The 22,419-nt window shown below is 37.8% G+C and overlaps 1 protein-coding gene across 1 annotated transcript in view; it reads left to right on the top strand.

Annotated features, from left to right (window-relative positions):
- Positions 1–22,419, top strand: part of LOC122791284 (D(4) dopamine receptor-like) — a 458,928-nt gene that overhangs the window by 368,658 nt on the left and 67,851 nt on the right. The window contains exon 2 of the mRNA XM_044058967.1: positions 12,695–12,807. Coding sequence (XP_043914902.1) covers positions 12,695–12,807 — 113 coding nt within the window. The remainder of the gene's footprint in view (positions 1–12,694; positions 12,808–22,419) is intronic.

Below are 22,419 nucleotides of genomic sequence, written 5' to 3' on the forward strand. Positions count from 1 at the left end.
CACTGCGCTACAGACTTTGCAAGGAAAAATGTAGATACAGAAACCACAGATATTATGAGGAACAGAACAAATATGAGGCAAAAATCTGCAATTTTTTTTTAGAAATGGTGGTGGATAGGGAATTCAGGTCCTTGCCACCTGCATCCAAGGTACAGGGTTCAAGCCTGAGTATCTCTACCCACCACCATTTGTTCTCTCTTGCCACCAGTATATAGGGGTAGAATTTGTAGCAAATATGTGAATGTCACATTATCAGAGCTTAAACATGAAGTAGTTTGTCTTTCTTTCCCCACACTAGTAGTGTGATCACAAATCAGAACATCTTGATTATTCCATTATAGTATTGGTACTTGCACCGAGCTCAGGTTATTAAAGCAGTGTGTTTCCTTATAATACAACGCCGTCCTCTGACCACATCCTTAGGTCACATTAGGAGTGGACTTGTGTGGGCTGGCATAACTGCAAGTAAGTAAGCAGTCTCCAAGTGTAAACTTCTGTCAAGTGTGCCATAAAATATTTTCGGCTTCTGATTGCCTTCGAGGTAGTGAATCCTTATCACACCATAGCTTTTTTGCCACACTCCGCCCTATTAGTAACAGGGGGCTGTTTTCATATATACCCAAGGGAAGCAAAGTCCTGAAATGGGATTGCCTAGCTCTTGCTTCTCTTTGCACAAACGTCAGTAAATGGTATGTTCCGTAATATGCTCTCATTCCTGTCATTTACACTGTTATGGTATGTTCCGTAATATGCTCTCATTCCTGTCATTTACACTGTTATGGTGTGTTCCATAATATGCTCTCATTCCTGTCATTTACACTGTTATGGTATGTTCCGTAATGTGCTCTCATTCCTGTCATTTACACTGTTATGGTATGTTCCGTAATATGCTCTCATTCCTGTCATTTACACTGTTATGGTATGTTCTGTAATATGCTCTCATTCCTGTCATTTACACTGTTATGGTATGTTCTGTAATATGCTCTCATTCCTGTCATTTACACTGTTATGGTATGTTCTGTAATATGCTCTCATTCCTGTCATTTACACTGTTATGGTATGTTCCGTAATATGCTCTCATTCCTGTCATTTACACTGTTGTGTCTTGTTTCCCTCATGAATGCAACTTAATTCCACCAAATGACGATAAACCATATGGCATTTACTTCTAGGAAATCCTTATGTTCATCTACACCTGTTTGTGACTCCATCTATATTATTTGGTTGCGTAAACTCATTTCATTTTTTTTTAATGGGCAAACTTAACTTTCTAAGCATGGATAGAACACAGAACAGCTGATTTCTGAACACACAAACACTTAATTGGCAGGGTAGTTATGGGGTGGTGATGGAATATATAGAGAAAAGTAATCAGCTACATTTTCAGTTTTATGCCTGTGCATGCGTGTTTATGTATTTGCTTGTATACACAAACACATACCTTATTTTTATATCTAATTTTTTTGTAGAAAGTTTTATATGACTAGATATGGGGATGCGGTGGTGGTTGCATGAAATATTGTAACGAAAAATAATAACTGACCTGTCCAGTTTTTCCCAACTTCACATTTCACTGACAAACCCACCTGGGCGAATTCTCCTTTTACAGAGCACTGATTTGGGGACAGTAACTTACGACTGCTGAAGACAGATGCTGTGTGCTGTCTGATATACATACACACTTAAGATGCCAGGAAGAGTGATGGTCTATGACATTGTAGCTTCCAGCAAAAGTTGTCTTTGAAGTCAAGTGTAAAAGAAAACATTTTTGTCATATTGGCACACAGATGCAAAACTACCTGCTAAAATTAGATTTTTAAAATAATCTGAGCAACCAGTGCCCTTATTTGAACCCCTGACTACTATACCTTATTTCTGATTTGATGCCTTAAAAACCCATATGCTGCTATATACAATGGAACATATTTTTTACTAATACGCCAAATACCGACCGATTGTCCCTAAGCATAATTTATTTTCTCTCCTGTGATCACCCTAGGAAGTACTTGCGTTCCTTAGGCCATCCACTTTTAGTATGATTTGCTACAGTTTAAAAGGTTAAAATTATAACTGTCTTTCAATAACATTTACAGAGGTGGCGTGCAGTTGAGTTGCATTAAAGAGTCTGAGAGGTGCTAGGTTTGAAACGGGGGTCACGCATCTCGACCATTAAGTCACTGCCAAACCGTAACTGGGGCATTTTACACACACACACACACACACACACACACACACACACACACACACACACACACACACACACACACACACACACCCTTACCCTTCATTCAGCAGTATAAAAGCCCAAACTCCAGCCTTCACCTACCAGCCCAATCTCCAGCGACCGAACAAACACCTACCCGGTTTCATGAAGTAATCCAGTGAACGAAGCAAGCCCACAATCCGAACACCTACCTGAAGCCTTTGTCCAGCAGTAATCCACGAAGCCCGTGCACTGAAAGTCCCATGAGAGCAGCTCAGTCCTCCTCATTGGTTCTGACTGTGGCTGAAGCAGTCCAGAGCTCCTCTGTTCTGTGCGGTCGTCACCACACAGATTCCTGGTATCTCACAGCAATGATTGCTGGGTACCTCTCTGTCCATATCCGGACTGCTGATAAAGGCAATCTGAATTCTCTCATGTGTCTGTGTATGCGCAGAGGATTGGGACTCATGATTTTTTTTTTCCCTTCTGTTTTTTTTTTTTTTGTTTTACAGATTTTTCTTTTGTTTTTTTCTAGGTGGGAGGGCTGCAGTCTGGCAGTCCGATAGCACGAGCCACCCCTGTGTTATTTGCATTATATTTATAGTCATTGTTAAAAAAAAATAAGGGACTCAGAAATTCAAGGATATAATTGATATGGTAATCATGAAAACTTGGCTTTATTAGAAGATTATATTATTTTGTCCCTGATAAAACCAGAAAAGGGCATCTCAGTGTTGTGGAACATTCTGAGACAGTTTCAGGTCTAGTTGTGTTATAAAATTAATGAAGACAAAACAAAGGCTGTAACTGCAAACTATGTACCCACACATCAATTGGAATTGGTTCAGCAATACCCATATTAATGGAGACATGATAAAATGGAGTATTTAGGTGTATGTGTTAACATTATTTTATTATGGCAGCTAAGGATATGTGGGAAGAGACTAAACAAAAGATAATACAAAAACTGAGAAACTAGAAGTTATTGTTTATGGATATGAATAGCAAGGTACTAACAGTGAAAATGTGTTTAGTCCCTTTAGTTTTATACACAGGTCAGGCATATTTTTATCAAAAAGAGAAGTTGTAGATAGTAATTAATAAAGAGTCAAAGGATTTTATCTGGGAAGGGAAGAGGGCAAAAGTCAAGCTGGATAAGTTGATCCTTCCAATAAAACAAAATGGTTTAGGATTATCTGATTTGAAAGGATATTTTAGAGCTACACAATTAAGGCTCATATATATAAAACACAAGCAGAAAGCTTTAAATTCAAAGTAGAACAGGATGATGATGAAGCAGGGGAGCAATTAAAGAAATATGAGAGAGTGGGAGTTTGGATGCATATCTTTAAGGGGAATGACAAAAGCTGTACAGAATATTATATTCATAAAGTAACAGCATTCTAAGAACTAAGCCAATGCAGGAACGGAGAAAGGAGATTCTGCCGATAGGGATGACTGCATTTAGGAGTATAGAGAATAGGTGAGAGGGACCTGGAATTTACTACAGAAAATTGGCAAAGGAACCAAGATATTGGGAGCAAATAACTAGAGAGGGAAAGATAACAAAGTGGGAAAAGACCAAGAAGAAGGTTAAGAGACTGCCTTCTTTGTCAGAGATTGATATCAGAGTATAGCCAAGAGAAAGTTATAGGGAAATCCAAAGTGAAAGATCTACTCTGTTAGAGTTTTTATCTGAATCTAGAACAAAAACTGTTGTTAACAAAGGGATAAATAGTAGGACATATAAAATATTGCATGATAACTACAGAAATCAATCAGATAAGATTTGATAAGATTGCTATGAGGTATTGGATAAGCAATGCACACAGACACAATGGGGGCACATATGTATGGCTCCCAAATATGCAACAAAGTATAAAAGACTTAGTATTTTTTTTTTGAAGTGTTCTAGATTCTAAAGAACCTTCCACAGATAGATGGCAAATGTTGGAGGTATGATGGGAAAGAAAGAGATAACTGGAGACATATGTTTTGGGAGTGTAATGAGTTGACAGACTTGAAAAAATCCTTACAGAGTACTCTGCCCAAAATATTGGGCGAGCAAATGGGTGTAACTAAGGAAATTTTTTTTTTGAGCTGGCATACAGGATCTGAATTGTCTAGCCATAGTAGGGCCTTGTTAAGTTTAATTCTGGTGGCTGCCCCAAAAAAGTAATTACTAGAAAATGAAAATCAAAGTTTAAAACAACTATATTTGAAGTAGTGAATATTGTAAAAGAAGTATTAGTGGGATCTCTAGAAAAGGGTAGGAGTAAATTACGTTGAAACAAGTAGAAACTGTGGGAACAATACATGTCGAATAATGTTTTGGAGAAAGAGTGAGGTTTAAGGGAAGGCGGGAAGTGATGAATGTATGTAATGTTGAATTGATGAATAATTGTATATGTGATGTACAATGTTTGTAACTGTGAACATGTTAACATGGTTTGTTTGTTTTTATATAAATATATGTTTGGCTATATTTTAAGTGATAATTCCATAAAGGTGTTAAAAAAAAGCTTACCTTGCATATTTTACACCTTTAGCTATTATCTACAACCACTATCATGTCCTAATTATAGTGGCATTTCTCAGCATGAGCTACACTAATGAAATAAGCATTATTGTGCAGCAGTTGGCACAAATGAAATTGGGTATGACTACCAAGTTTTAAGCGCCTCACTTTGCAAGCTATTACACTGCCAACTATGGATTTTGGTTAATGAATTTGGATCCCAAAGCTGGTGTCAAGAGAAATCATTTTTTTTTTTTTTTTTACATTTGGTAACCAGGAAAGTCCAACCGGACACAGGTCCTTTTTCAGCGGAGGCCCAAGGAGAAAAGCTCTACTTACAAGATACAAATAACAGATACAAATGCAATTCAAATAACAGAAAATAAAATGTAAAATAACAACATGCAACATACAATTGTATCTTTTATTCTGAAAATGTGTGGCACATTATTAGATGTGTCCCATAACATTTTAGTCTGATTTCTGCTATAGCTCCGCCTGTAAATGAAGTGCCTTGGACAATACAGGTGATGAAGGTTGTGGGTTCAACTCCTAAAATAATTTTTTTGTCTCTTGCTTTCTGCAATGGGTGTGCCACTCAAGTATTGTATGTTCCCTTGAAAACTTTTATCTGACTGCTTAGCCTCTGACTGAAGTGTCTTGAACAATGCAGACAATAAACATTGTGGGTTCAAATGCCATACAGTTTGCATCTAGGCACATTGTTGTTACAGTATGGTAATTGTATCATGACTTTTGCATTATTCTACTGGCAAAGTGGCCAGACTGTGATGATGTTGTACCTGCATTTTGTCACTGTATTAATACTTTGTGTCTCCCACCATTGTTGTAACTTATTTTCTGCTATATACATGTATGTGTTATTCTATTTTTGTACCTTCAGTTATTTGACACTTGTATACAGCAGCATCCAGATCAATGCTCCTTCTGACATCCAAGCTCTGCTACCTTTGTCTTAACTCTCTTACTACCTCCCACAACATACCTTATCTTCTCACATTATAACTAGTCAAATAGATAGAATTGGGTCAAAAATAGATGAGCGCATAAGCCTGATGACACTGTAATGCTGCCACATAACGTCTTTTTTTTTTGGTTGCAAGCAAATTTGCGTGCTAGATTGTACCAATCACCACTGAGATGCATGCAAGACAGACAAGCGCTATGGCTATTTGTACTTCTCTGAATCTGCACCAAACCTCTCTGTTTCTGAATCACAAGGTATATGTCTAGCTTTTACTTTGTACTTTATTATTACCTGATGTGATTCATATACCCCTTCCAGCATTTATGTTTTGAGTTGATCAAGAAATGTTACTTGTCTGATTCAAATTTATTTCTTCCTTGAAAGTGACATAAGACTGTATTTTTTGCTTATTGATGATTTCTGCTCACCAAAGCAATACGTTTATTAAGCTCTTTCATTCCCTACAATTCCATATTAGAATAAATACACTTGTGTAAGTCTTTTACTTTGTATACTGTCATTGATAACTGCAGTATAGTACAAAGAATCATTAGTGCTTCTTTTGCAAACAACTCTTGAATCTGAGAAAATATGAGATAACAGCAAAAATCTAAAATATATCCAACTTTCAGGTTGTATTTCTTTATATCAAGTAATATCCTCTACAATCTCCAATGTGCCATGTGCAAAATATTTTGATATATATATATATATATATATATATATATATATATTATATATATATATATATATATATATATATCAATGGAATTTATCATATGCTATATACCTCCTTTGTGCATCTGGAAATGATCTTGACCAATGGGAAACTGAGCTATATTTCTTACAGGATTACAGCATTTATACCTTTATATCTGACCTCTGATTGCAACAAAACTGGATTATTCACATCATACTCTTTTTTTAATGTTAGTGCTTCTAGGTTTAGTAACATTTCAAAACTCTTTTCTGTTCATTGCTCCATTTTAAGGGGATATTATGCTGTAACCATTTTTATAAGCACCTGTTTTGAATATATTAGGTAGACAATGCAAGAAACTATATTATTCCTAAAAATCTCTATAATGTTTGTCTGCCTCTTGGAGATGGCATTTGCTCAATTGATTAGACTTTTTCTGAATCTGTCTTCACTCCCTCATATGTTAGTATGTGAGCCATTTATTTCAGACTTGCTGCTGTTATCTCATATTTGCTATTATTTAAATCAAAATCGCCATGTCTTAATCTATTCAACAACTACATCAGTCTCTTATCATACTCTTCCTGTATTAGACTTTGCAATAATAGGGCATCTATTATGTGTACAACATATTCCAAACATTCAGCTATCTATTTTAAAGCTCTTTGAAATATCTCCGATGCTGACAAAATAGCACAAAGAGCTTAAATGAATGGGTGGCTTCTTTAAGACATTAAATGTACACTGTTTGGAATATTTTTTAATTTAACTTTATTTGTCAGCATCCATGGCTGCAGCTAGTACTGAAAATAACTTAGCATCTGGCTTTCAAAAGGCCATTTTTTTTCCTTTTATAAATTTCTAGAAATGTTCAGGGTTTCTAATACCTTGAGAGGAACAGACCACATTTATAGAATAAGCTATGATTAAAGTTTGGAATTAGTATCACTTCAGTTTTTCATGTTTGCTAAGAGTACTCTCCTCAATACCTGAAATGTACTTAGAATTGCTTCTTTCTGTAGTTCATATTGCATTACCTGTATTGGCAGCATACTTAAGTATGCTTGAAGATTCTTTTTTTAATTATCCTTATTGCTCATACTACTGTTAGAACTATCTGTGTGTCTTTATTCCATATTGACCTAGTTTCCTGCTCGCATGTCCTGGACTTTTATGAAATTATGTCTCTCAGTACACAGGGCACTAGAGTCACTAAGTACAGCTATTTATATGATTAATGCAATTTTTGTCCTTTTTTTCTTTTACTACAATATCTGATTTTCTTTATCCTGTTTTACTGTTGGTATTGGGTAATCCCATGTGATCATTACTTCATTTTTTGTAATTTTTTGTGGGTCACATTCAAACGCTTCTCAGCTGCCTGTATTTTATAATGTTTGCATAATGCCGGAATGTAACAATCTTGCTACATTATTGTGCCTCTTAGTGTACACACCCTCAGCCATAAGTATATCACAACCAGCAACAAGATGTATGTCAGGTTCTATTTCTATTCTATAGAAACTATATTTGGCTGTATGTTCCACTTTTTCTATAAACTTTGTAAACCGGCATGTGTGTGATCCACTTCCTGAGCTGCCATTATAAATATTTTATTTTTTTTCTGGTTTAAATTCTCCTCTCCTCATCCATTCATGCATCAAATTTTGACCAATAAGTGGTGATTCCAGGATTTCTCTGTACTTGCTAATATAATTGTGGGCTTTCCCGCTTTCTTTCTTTTTTATCGTACTTTTTATATTCTTGCTGTTATTATACCATTTTTTGTTGCAACATATTTTTGTCCACTTCTGGTTAGATTTACATTCCTGTTCCTTTCTGAGATACTTATGTCAATATGAACAAAGTTGTTAACTTGTCTGTATTCTCTGCGTAGTTCAGAGCTTTCACTATGCTTGGATCTGATTATGTCAACAAATACATATGCAGTCCCACAACTGCAGATCTTTACAGATTGTCAATTTCAAGGAAACTCATACCTCCTTCAGACGTATGGATATATAATTTTGCAATGCACTGTTTTTTATATGTCATTTGATAATCATGAAGCAGTTTAAATATGTTCTTATACAACTGACACAACACTTTTTGAGGCCAGTCAGTCTTGCAAAGCTGTAAGCTAGAAAAGGAAGAGTGAACTGATTTATAGTTTTAACTTTACTCCTAGATTCTGCTGCAGTTTTTGCTACTAGTTTTTGTCTCCTAAAATATGTATTACCATGCTTTGCTCTCATTTTCATTAATTTATTACTAACTAGTAGGCAAATACAATAGGCAAATACAGAACATATAACATTGCAAATGCAACTGACTTATATTGTAATACAATAAACAGTGCTTAAAGTAAGTGTGACAACAACTATATAATTAAACAGTACATGTTGCAACAGCCATCACAATGATTAAGCAAGATGAGCACAATATTATGTACAGTATTAAATCCTAGGAATAAAACACTTGAAAGTTAAATAAAATAGTGATTTAAGTATTATAATCAGGATCGAGTCTGCCTAAGAGGTTTGTTTCTCCCTCCTCGTGTGTGTGTGTGTGTGTGTGTGTGTGTGTGTGTGTGTGTGTATATATATATATATATATGTATATATATATATATATATATATATATATATATATATATATATATATATATATATATATATATATATATACATATACATATATATATATATATATATATATATATATATATATATATATATGGTTCTACCTGACTTCATCGACACGCGAACATCGACAGAAATCGGAAGCGCAGAAGGCGAAAGTGCAGAAGACCGGGGACCCAGAAGATCGACAGTGCAGAAGACCGACCCGACGGATGAAAGCACCGGCTGAGGATGCGAAATGGGAAAAGGCTGTGTAAGTATCGGTAGTGACGGACGTTAGGGTCAGTAAGGTAAGTGTGGATAGGGTGGGTTAAGTGAGTTAGGGTTAGGGGCGGGTCAGGTAAGTGTCGGTAGTGAATGTGTTTGGGTTAGGCGGGATAAGTGAGTTAGGGTTAGGAGGCGGGTCAGGTAAGTGTCACGGTAGTGAATGTGTTTGGGTTAGGGGCGGGATAAGTGAGTTAGGGTTAGGGGCGGGTCAGGTAAGTGTGCGGTAGTGATTGTGTTTGGGTTAGGGCGGGATAAGTGAGTTAGGGTTAGGGAGCGGGTCAGGTAAGTGTCGGTAGTAGGACCTTAGGGTTAGGGTTTGGGTCAGGGTTGTAGGTAGTTGTGTATGTGAGGTTTAGTGTGGGTTTGCAGGGATTTTGGTGTGCTTGTGTTGTGTATGTGGTTTTTGGATGGGGAATGTGTTTTGTTTGTTGATTGTGGTGTGTGAAGTGTATAAGGTTTGGTGTTTGTGTACCGTCGGTTATTTCGTTGTCGGGTATGTGAATTTTCGTGTTTTGGTACTGTCGGTTATGTGGTTTCGGTGATTGCGTTGTCGGTGTTTTGGTGTTTCGGTGAAGTCAGGTAGAACCATATATATATATACATATACATATATATATATACATATACATATATATATGTGTGTGTGTGTGTGTGTGTGTATATATATATCTATATATATATCTATATGGGTCTACTTTACATGATCAACATTTCAAAATGTCGAAGACCATATGGTCGAGACCATATGATTGACATTTGAAATGTTGAACATGTAAAGAAAAAAAAAACAAGAAACACTCACCTTAATATTGCTCCGCCCCCCACACCCACCTTAACTTAAATATACAATCTCCGTGATCGCACTACAGTGCAGAAGATGGAAATCTTTCCATTCTGCACAATACCAGTTCCGCATGGTCGGCATTTCAAAAGTCGATCATATGGTCTTGGCCATATGGTCTTCAACATTTTGAAATGTCGACCATGTTAAGGGGACCCATATATAGATATATGTATGCGTCCCATTTGGTTTATCAAAATTATATTTCATTGAACCGGAAATAACAGAGACAACTATGCCGAAACCCCACTATTTCGAAACTTTACTTTGCCGAACTACAAAACACCAAAAGAACAACTATATAAAAAAATAAAAACAAAAAAAAAACACACATTCACTAATATTTTTGCAGGGAGGCAAGACCCTCTGCACTTCCCACAAATTATATATACCAACTTTGAGACTGCACTACAGTGACAACAAGAGTAGATTTCACAATTCCTTACCATACTGCAATCTGCATCTACGAGCTACTAGCACTGTGGAAATAATAACTGTCATATCCTGCATGCCACAGAACTGGTACAGTGTACCAGAAGGTATATAAAAACTGTACACTTGTACTACCCTGTCTACCAGCCTCACGTTAAGGATTTTACTTTAACAAACTTTGGCAAAGTAAAGTTTTGAAACAGTGATGTTTCAGCATAGTTATCTCAGTTATTTGCAGTTCAATGAAACGTAATTTCAATAAACCAAATAGGACTCATATATATGGAAGTATGTAAAATTGTGCTGCAAAGCATAACAGCACTGACTATCATCCACAAATGACTAAACATCAAAGTACCACAGTGAAATAAGCATGCTCCAAGACAAATCAAAGCCTCGCTGCACCCATTATGCTTTGGGGGTAGCTGTGCTGTCATACCCTCCCTACTTATATAGATAGATAAATATCAACTCCAACATCGCACAGTAGCAGGAAAGGGCATCTTTTCAAAGCCACCTATTGCAGGGATCTTACACTGATCTTTCGACCAAACTGAGCTGACAGAAGACATACTAACAAAACAACATTTTGATATATATATATATATATATATATATATATATATATATATATATATATATATATCAAATATTGTTGATGTACCATATGACTGTAGTATTGTCTGTAACCACTTTAAGAGGCCCAGGGACCAAAGATGGTTCAGAGAGTTAAGTGCCTTGATCAGGGCAAGAATCTCCTTGATATTTATGTTCTTATATATGTCCTTGTTGCCCCACACCCCTTACACTTTTATCCCTCTTGAAACTGCTCCCTAAGCAATGCCTGAAATGTCTCTGGTGACTGATTGCTTTTGAGCATGGAGGAAGAAAGGAAGACCTGGATTTTAGGATATCTGTTGTCTCTACCAAAACATTTCTCTTCTGATAATCCCCAACACTGGAATCTGAAAAGATAAGGGTTGTTCATGCTGGGACCAAAGACATTTCAGATACCACTTTCCTGGGTAAGACAAGCAGCAAATGTATTTATTTATTTATTTATTTAACATTTGGTAACTGGGAAAGTCCCACTTGGAATTAAGCCAATTTTCAGTGGAGGCCTGGAGAGAAATACTCCAAATGCATGACTTTCTAATGTGGAAGGAAACCGGAGCACCTGGAGGAAACTCACATGAATGCAGGGAGGACATGCAGACTCCGCACAGAAAGCACTCCAGCTGAGAATCAAACCGGAGAACCTGTTGCTGTGAGATAACAATCCTACGGCTGCATCACTGCACCATCCAAATGTTGGTAAAACTTCCATCACACAAAAGTTACCTTTCTGACGAACAAAAACAAAGTAAAAAGCACTTTAAAGCACTATGGCAGCCCCACAATGGAAGAATAAACACAATTTCTTTATAGAAAAAATATGTTCTGCTATGATTACAGAATGGATGCTATGCTCAGTCAGGAGATGGGATGAGATGTCTAGACCACCAAGGTACAACAGTAGTGGCAGAAAGCTAGAGAAAGTAGGTTCCATCCCCCTTGCAGAAAGTTCCTGGCTGTAGCACAGCCTACCTCTATTCTCTAAATTCACTAGACAAAATGTTAAACGTAAGAGCATGCTGTCTAAAAGTCTATTTCTTAGGCAAAGTACCAAGGCTGATACCTCCATTCTGACAATTAAATGTAGTTTTGCTACATCGTTAACCCTCAATTGTACAGTGAAAAGTCATCTTGCCAGACTTCTGGACTTAAAGTGTACTTGATGTCTTTAATATATTCTTTACAACAACATTTTTAGTACCCATTTTTGTTCCAGATTTCAAGCCGTTTTCTTTAGATGTAACAATGAATTGGAATCAATCCAGTTATCTCTATAATGAACTGTCTTCAGTTAAATACATTAACTGATGTGTTAGAATCTAAAGCCTACTATCTTTATATTATGTCCATGACTGCTCATTACTGTGAACATTAAAAATTATATTTTTAAAAGCCTAATACTGATTGTAGTAATGTGCTGCCTCATGAAATATATGATAACTGAGCATTATAAACTCACAATAACTAATATTCCACTTTATTCCATAGTTTCAGGAAGGCATATGGTCCCTGAGCACTGCCCTCTGTGATGCTTTGATGACAATGGACGTGATGCTTTGTACTGCATCTATTTTTAACCTGTGTGCAATCAGTGTTGACAGGTAAGTCATTATATTCATGCTGTCCATCAGTAACTCACATTATTGTGAAATGAAATGTAGATTTCTTGACTTGTTTGATCAGCTTTAACTGTTACCTGCTGACCAATGGGAATGTTTATAACCAGTGTTGAACTACAATGACATCAGCCTTTAAGCTTTATAATTTGTCTGATTTACATTTGTACATTATCAAACAATTAATGTAAATTTACTGTGAGCAAAACAAGCAGATGTATATCAGTCCTACAACTCCTCAAATATTTTCTATGCATAAGAGCATTCTACCAGTCTTACAGCCATTTGTGTTTTGGGATCTTGCTTTCAGACAAAGAAAATGGCCCCCACCAAATATACTCAACATTTCCTTCCATTTAACTCCCTTTGATCTTTTGTTGATCGTGTTTATCTGTTGTTTTACCTCCCTAGATTTGTTTACAGGCATTCTAGCGGAATTTGAAATAAATTATTTTTAATGAATTTATTAAACCACCTCTAGTAGGATGTTCTTCAAATTTTTTTCAACTTTCACTAGATGGAAGATTTTTAATATCCCACTTAGTCATATTTCAAGAGTAAACACATAACTCTAGTTCTGAAATATCTCCTTGAAGAAAATTATTTTCTTCCTTAGACTCATTTGTTGCCACTCAGCATTTATACTTCATTCATGCCACATTTCTCCCTCTCTGTTCATTGCAGCACATGTTTAGTATGTAAACTAGTTCTTATGTTATTTTATAGGTACTCCATACTTTATTAAACAATCTGGCCTTCAGATGATGAAACCAGCTTGCATCATTTTGCAAGTACAAAACACTTAGGGTGGGATTGCACCAGAAATTGCCTCATGCCTCCTGAAGAGCAACATGCTAGTACTAGCTGCTGTAACAACCAATCCACTCTATTACTGACTTATTGCTTGAGTACCACCCATATCCACCCCTCACCCATCATTCAACCTGCCTTGTGACAATTGGAGGTACTGCCAGCCCTGCCAGGGAAAAGCAGGGCAGTGGATTTATGACGTGCCAGCAAAGCTAGCTGGAATTTTGTAAATAATTGTATGTCATTGGTATATCAAACTAATCTGTGCAGGTGCTTGTGCTGAAAATGTATCTGTGAGCTTTGCTTGTGTTAATTGTGTTAAAATGCATCAACAGTGCACCCTGCTGAAATGAAGAGAAATGTACATGCATTATGGTAACTGATTTAAATGTATATGTTTTAATAGAGGACACTGACACAGCAATGGTTAACCAGCTGGCTATTTTAAGAAAATAAGGGAAATGTAAATGAGCTGTTAAATCATGGATAGGTACTCCACAGTGCTGAGTAGGACTGGATACGCCAGGTCTGGGAGCACCCATTATCTGTTAGCTTTTGTAAAGAAGTGGGGAAGTATTGTAAATGTCTCTAGCTCCTAGGCATTGCCATAAAAGCTCTAAATATGTATTGTACAGTATGCTAAAAGTTCTGTCTCAAACTTCAAAAGGAAATACTGTGAGAACCTGAAGTCAGATGGCCAGATCAGGTAATTCTGCAAGTCTTTGTGTATATTTTATTTTATGGGGAATAATCTTAGAACATAGAGTATTCTGTTTGGGAGCCTGACTAGAAAGACTGCTCATGTATTTCATCTTGCTTTGCCCAAGTATGTTATTAGGGAACAGTAAATTCTCTTACATTCAATCAGGAATATAGTGAAACTTAATTTAGAGATGTTTTTTCTTTATTTGTATGAGTCTGTCCATCAATGTTGTCTTCAATGTTTTCTGTGATTTAAACTCTGTGGTTTACTGTGAATATATATTCAGTATTTCCATGTACTTTTATTATTTATTATTAAATATATTTAATACTTTTATCATGGCTGGTTCTTGCAGAGAGTATCTAACCTTTGACAGCACTTATATTTATTTGGCGACACAATGTGGTCCACTCCAAAAGGCCCAGTTGTCTTGCTGAACTACTACCATTTGTATTAATATTAATATTACACAGCATAATCTAAGGGCCTTAGAGTAGCTGATTGTAAAGTGTCTGGTGGCAGTGATAATTACCTTATACCCGGGGCAGAAGGGGGCACAGTAGGTACACCTGTGCCAGCCTTTTCCAGGTGTGTGTGTGTGTGTGTGTGTGTGTGTGTGTGTGTGTGTGTGTGTGTGTGTGTGTCAGCTACTTTGGGCAGGGACACAAAGCACTTGGTTCACAGAGAGGGTGCTGGAGGACTTGGCTTGGACACTTGGCTGAGGACCAAATCCTACAGCTGTACCCGTGGGGAGTCTTACTGGGGATCTGGAGGGAGACAGATATGTCCATAGGTTGGTACTAGACTATCGGCCCTAGGGCCTGTACAAGACTAGCCATAACAATTCCATGGCTATTTCTTCCCACAACACCAGACCTCAGGCTGAGTGTGTTCCCTGTGTGTTCTTAAGGAAAATTGTACTTGATGCAGAGAAGTCTACATCTGGAAATACTGAGTGTTTCCATTTGTATTCCAAGTGCACGTCCCTCTCCAGTGTCAGTAGTGAGGATTCAAGCTTCTTGACTGCTGGTCCAGTGTGAGAATGACACATAGTGGTGCCCATCACATATTGGTGGGAGTGGTGGGCATCACATTTTATTGGTAGCACTGGTGGGATCATCACATGCTCACATATTGTTGAGCAGTGGTGTGGATATTGAATTCCTGTAGCCTGTAAACAATGTCACTAAACAAGGTGTTTGTACTCTCAAGCAGCCACAGAGTAGACTTTTAGAATTTCATAGCACAGAAGTTTTATTTATTTACTTTTTGTTAGCTTAGTCAGAGAGAGCAGGCATGGATGTCAGCAGAGGATTATGGCAAGCTGACAAGGAACCAGTTGGCTGAGATGTGCCAAGCTAAAGGGCTGAGGCATGCCAACCTGACTAAAGGGGAAATGACTGCAGCCCTAATCACAGCTGCATCACAGACCAGCAACCAGGAAGAGAACTAGACTGGCATTGGGGGATGTACAGCTCCCAGAAACAGGACTGTCCAACCTTTCCTCAGCAGACTTAAAAATCTGTCAGGAGTTAGAGACTTGAACTGAATGCCAAAAGTTTTGAACTAGAATCAGCAAAGAGACTGCAGCATTTGGAGGTTGAAATAGAACCTGCAGAGAGACTGCAGCATTTGGAAGCCGAAGAAAATGAGAGGCAGAGGCAATGTGAAAAGGAAATGCTGACTCTTCACCATGGAGATAATGGGGAAGGGAGTAACTCTTAACACCAAGCAAGAAAAAAGTAATACTCCACACCATCAAAAAAGCTTTAATAAAACGACAAAGCTTTCAGATATAAACTATCCTTCATCAGTGCCTTACCAGTGTCTGAAGGGAGTAACTGTACCCCAGAAGCAATAAAGCTCAGTAAACTTATCCCTCAGTACCAAGAGGATGATAATTTTGGTAGTTTTATTCTTCTATCTGAAAAAGTATGCAAACACTATAATGTGGTCTGAGGGCTCTGGGTACAGTTCCTCACCCCCTTACTCCATGGTAAAGCTGTAACTGCTGTTTCTAAATTATCTGATACTGATTGTTTAGATTATGAGAAAGTTAAGCACTGTTTATTACAATGTTTTAAGTTAACATCTGAGGGCCTACAGAAAAAAGTTTTGTGAGCATAGATGCAAGGCGATGAATGTGTATGTGATTATATTGCTGAACTAAGCACTTATTTCATAGGTGGGAGACTGAGTGTCAGGTCACCACTTTTCAAGGGCTGGCAGACCTTTTGGTAAGGGAACAAGCCCTTAGCACCTTGCCTGAGGACATGAGCATTTGCTTGATAGACAGGGAATACAACTGTGCAGATGAGTTGGGTGAAAAGGAGACCTATATCTAGCAAGCAAGGCATCAATACACAGGAAAGGGATACTCAGTGCTGCAGATGGATATAAGGGAACCTATGGGCAGCCTAAACCGCACCAACAGAGTCCACCAGTAACAGGGGAATCCACTAGTTCTGGTACACAGCCAGGATCAAGGGTTAAATGTTTATTAAGTGTAACCAGTGGGGCCATGTAGCATACAGATGTCCACAGAGGCAAGGTAGGGAAAAAAAGGTGGGGGAACCAGCAAGTGGGAACAACAGAATGCCAGTGGTAAGTTATCTGAAGACAGCAGGGGTATTAAACTACCAGCAGAATTTATATCCAATCTTGGTAGATGGAAAACAGGCCACTGCCAAGAGAGACACAGCATCTGATATAACCATTTTGAAGCCTGCAGTGGTTAAAGAGGAGCAGTACTTGCTTAGGCATTCCATTTCAGTCAGATCTTTAGGAGAGATCCCATTCCAAATGCCTTTGGCCAAGGTTCTCCTTGACTGGGAGGGTGGAAAAAGGAAGCAAGTACTGTAGGTGTGTTTGAGGATATCCCTGCAGATGTCTTGATAGGGAATGATTTTGCAGTATCTTGTGTGCATGCAGTGACATGAAGTCAGGCTTGGAGACAGGCATGTCAGTCTGGTAGCCTTCGGGAAGACCCAGACTGACTGCACACCTGAAGCCAGGACTGGTGGTGTGGCTAGTTAAAGGAGGGAGCTACCATGTAGCAGTGAAACTGAAGGTGAGCTACAGCTTCTGGTGGGTACTGATGTTCCTTTGGACAAAGTGACTTCAAGGACAGAGGTGAGTAGTAGTACCCAGGCTGACAGTGTGGCACCTCTGTCAGAGGATACCAGACTTCCTGGGGAGGGGAGCTGGGAAAAGTTACAAAGAGAGAGTTGAGGCAGGTTTAGCTCTCAGACCCTACATTACAAGGCTTGAGGGAAGTAGCTAGCGAGGCACCTGATTACCTGTGTAGGGAGTGGACCCCGAGGGAGGGCTAGAAGGTGAGGTAATACAGCAGTTGGTAATGCCCAGAGCCTACCAACTGGCACTTCTAGCCATAGCTCATGACATTCCTTTTGCAGGTCGTAAGGGCATAAAGCATATCAAAAGACAGATTATGTAGAACTTTTATTGGCCTGGGATTGCCAGGGATGTAACAGAGTACTGCAGACCCTTTCAGCAGTGCCAAAACGTGCATGTATTATGGTAACTGAATGAAATGTATATGTTTTAATAGAGGGCATTGGCACAGCAATGGTCAACCAGCTGGCTTATTTTAAGAAAATAAGGGGAATGTAAATGAGCTGTTAAATCAGTGAACATTGCCCCACAGTGTTGAGTAGGACTGGAGACTCTAGGTCTGGGAGCAACCATTACCTGTTAGCTTTTGTAAAGAAGGGGGGTGGCATGTTGTAAATGTCTCTAGCTCCTAAGCATTGCTATAAAAGCTCTAAATGTGTAGTGTAGCTGTCTGCTAAAAGTTCTGTTTCAAAGTTTAAAAGAAAATACTGTGAGAACCTGGAGTCAAGTGACCTGATGAGGTCATTCTGCAAGTCATCTTGGATATTATATTTTACAGGGACTAATCTCAAAATATAAAGTATTCTGTTTGGGAGCCTGACTAGAAAGAATGCTCATGTATTTCATCTTGCCTTGCTTTGCCAAACTAAATTATTAGGGAACAGTAAATTCTCTTAGATTCAGTCAGGAATATAGTGAAGTTTAGTTTAGACATTGTTTTTCTTTATTTGTATGACTCTTTCCATCAGTGTTGCTTTCAATAGCTTCTGTGATTTGAACATTGTGGTTTACTGTGAATATATATATTCAGTATTTTCATGTACTTTTATTATTTATTATTAAATATTGTAGAACAGTGTGTGTGTGCTGTATCTTTAAGAAGCATTTCAAGGACTGAACGTGCATATAAATAGCAAGCAAGAGTGACATTTTAAGAGTGCAGAAGAGAGTGAGTATGTATGAATGTGATAGCTAGTTTGTATATAAGTTTTTCTAAGTTAAAGTCATTAAGCCTCAATCCTGATGTGTTTGCACATAATAAAGCTGCTTGAACAGAACCCACAAAGACTCGTCTATTACATGCTGACTAGACGAGTGACATAATATCAGAACCGGTATTCCAGAGATTGATATTCAGAGCTACAAGGTGCAGAGTTAACAGTGAAGGTGAACTAAGAGAAACGAGCACAAAAAAGGGCCAGGAAAGAACCAAAGGTAATCAAAACTTGCACAAACAGTTTATTTTATAAAAAAGATAAAACGGAGCTTTACAAGGGCAAAAACTGCATTATTAAAAAAGCGAGAGGCACAAAAGGATTATTAATTAAACAAAATGTTTAAAATTAAGATATTTGATAAAATGAATATCAGTAAGCAAATAAGTGGTTTGGAATTACCTCGGAATTGCAGAACGAGCATGTTTAAAGTAAAACGAGCATGTTTGGATTAAACAAATACAAGAAAAGTACAATGGGCATGAAAAGAGATTAAACAAGCAAAACAAATATAATAAGGGAAGAAGTGCACATTAAACATAAATAAAGCAAGGCAACTGCATGTTTTGTCAAAGTACTGTGTTCTGGCATAACTACTACTTTGTATTGTGTCAAGGACATAACTAGAGTTTTTCGGAATATCTCAAAGTGTGTAAAAGTGCTTACACTGTGTGCTTATTACTGAGCATGTAGTCCAAAGAGTTTATATGTGTCCAAAGTGCAACTATTTCAAGAAGTGCAGTCAAAATACAGCCGTTTCGAAACGTTTCTTGGGTTGGGTGTGTCTGTTCACAAAGTGCCACCATTACAGAGTGTTTCTTGCACTGTAAAGAGTTATTTAGCAAGGCACCGCCATTTTGGGGAAGTTTCAGTGTGCCGTGTACTGTTTATTCGCCAAGTGCAATTACTTTGAAATGTTTCTTACTCTGAGCTTCTTCTGCCCAGTTCATTCGCAGAATGCAGTTATTTTGAAATGTTTCTTACACTGATAAGAGGTGATTTCTTAAAGTACAGTAATTTCAAGAGTATTACAGTGCCTGGGAGACTTATTTTGCAAAGTTCATTTATTCAGAAGCTTGCTGTGCTATTGGGCAAAGTTACAAATACTGACATAAATTTCTGGCATATGCTTTTGTATGTGTGTTCGTGCATATTTGCAGAATCCTTCACTGGTATGTGTTAATAATGGCAGATGGATTTTTAAAACCCTCACCACTTGTATTTGATCAAAATATTGCAGGGAATTGGAGAATATTTCAGCAAGAGTACAATCGTTTTATGCAAGCAGCTTATGCAAATAGAGATGCATGCACCAGGGCATTCGTTTTGCTAAATCTAGCTGAGTCAGAGGCCATTGAAAGAGAGCATTCATTTGTGTATGCACCAGCAGTATGTGAGGGAAAAGGTGAAAATCATCATGTTGTTGTACAGGCTGAATCAAGGAAGACCCCGAGTGTTTGAAGTGCAAATTCAGAGAAATGTGTAACCGCCCGGACAAATATTACATTAGAGAGGCATTTGTTTCACAACAGATCAGAAACCAGGGGAACCTTTTGCCACTTGCATTACTGACCTGTGCAATAAAGCTAAAATGTGTTGGTTTGGTGACTTAAAAGATGAGTTAATAAAGGACATAAAGCACTGGGTTCACAGAGAGGGTGCTGAAGGACTTGACTTGGACACTCAGTGGAGGACCTAACCCTACAGCTGTACCAGTGGGAAGTCTTACTGGAGATCTGGAGGGAGACAAATATAAAGACAGCCAGACCTAGGATGAGTGTGTTTCCTGTGTGTTAAGGGAAATTGTATTTGATGCAGAGAGGTCTGCATCTGCGAATACTGAGTGTATCCATTTGTATTTCGAGTGCATATTCCTCTCCAGTGTCAATAGTGAGGATTCAGGCTCCTTGACTGTTAGCCCAGTGTGGGGATGACACATAGTGGTGCCCATCACATATTGGTAGAAGTGGTGGGCATCACATACCTCATCAACTGTTTTACTATCACAGACCTATTCTGAGATGGACTGCAGGAAATAAGATGAGGTAAAATTATGTAGATAAAAACACTGATGTCTTTTTTCAAATTCCCCCCACCATAATGAAATGACATTGACGGTGATTATAAATAAGTAGGGTGTGATGGCAAAATTCCAACATAACAAGTATAGCCCCCAAAATAAAATAAAGTTGTATATTTTCAAACTGTTTGTTGTAGATGGGGATGGATGTTTTTTTTTTTTTTTTAACTGCAGTGTTTGTATCCTTGGACAGATCCTTAGGAAACACAATTAGTCCCAGCCTACTACAGGGAATGCTACCAAATGTCATGTTGAAAACCAGGTAGTAAATTTCCCACTACTTCTTACTGGGCTAGTACCCAAGTAATTTGTTCAGAAGTGATTCTCAAATTTTATTTTTTAACAAAATCTACTCACTGTGATTACTGTACTACATTTTGTACAATGTACATTGTGCATTGATACACTAATAAATGCATAGAAACCACAGCTGAGACTCAGTGCATGTTTAACTCACAACTGCTCTTGCTCAGATGTATACTCATTCATATATGCATATGCATTATACAGTTCATATGCTACATCTCTCCTCTTTTACATTTGGAATTAGGGGGTTAAAAGAATTGTTTCAACATTAGATGTCATTACATTAGCAAATGGCAAGGCAATGCTATGGTTAATATTACTGAATAACAATGCTTGGATCTCCAGCTCCAGACTGATACATTTCCTGTGTAGAACTGCAGGTCCTCATTGTGAGTGCATGGATCTTTACAAGGTTCTTTAGTTTATGTCAAGATTCCAAACATAGGCCAATCATACCTCTGAAGTGTCCAGATTTTTGCAGAATGTCCAGATTTTGGCTGATTACTCATAATATTTGTGGTTTTCTGTCAAATCACTGAGAATCTAAGTCACTAAATAATGACATACATTTCAGTTTCAAGCGTCATAATGTTCAGAAAATGCATGTTAATGCAAAATCAATTATTCTAGCATCTTTCTAAATTTATAAGAGCAATATTTAAAATCTGTCCCTGGGTAGTGCAGTGGCACAGCCAATAGGGTTGTCACCCGACAGCAAGATGTTCCCTGGTTCGATTCTTGGCTAAAGGGACTTCTTTGTGGAATCTGCATGTTCCCTCTGGGTTTGGGGTTCTTCTGGATGCTCGGCTTTCCTCCCACATTCAAAAAAAACATGCAGCAGATAAATTGGACACTCTAAATTGGCCATAGGTGTGAGTGTGCATGTGAGTGTGTGTTGTGGAAGAACTACCATGGCAAGGCTAGTCACCTGGCAGTATAAAACTTGGCTGTAGGTGATTATCACTGTTGAAGTGACACCCTGACCTCATGTGCACCTTTAGAGAAAAAAGGGTTGTGGATGGATGGATTTAAAATCTGTCCCTATTTTTGGGCCTTTGTCCTCCATTATTTTTGGCTCTGTCCATATTTCTTGCGCTAAGAGGTCGAAAGGTATGAGGCCAATAGGTGAATTGGTGATCTTTTAGTTTGTTGTTAGGTTATGTGTGGTATACATGTATGTGCGTTTACATGTTCTGTGGATGGACTAATCCTGTCTAGGTCTGGTTTCATGTACTATACCTGTGCTTTTTTGGAATATACTCAAACTTCCCTGCAGCACTAAATAAACTAAAACAGGTATTGGAAATTTAATGTATTACTTAGTGTTATTTAGTTGTTGTTGTTGTTGT

This window comes from Protopterus annectens, chromosome 17.part0, assembly GCF_019279795.1.
Source record: "Protopterus annectens isolate FY-2018-M chromosome 17.part0, PAN1.0, whole genome shotgun sequence".
NCBI classification, from domain to species: Eukaryota; Metazoa; Chordata; order Ceratodontiformes; family Protopteridae; genus Protopterus; species Protopterus annectens.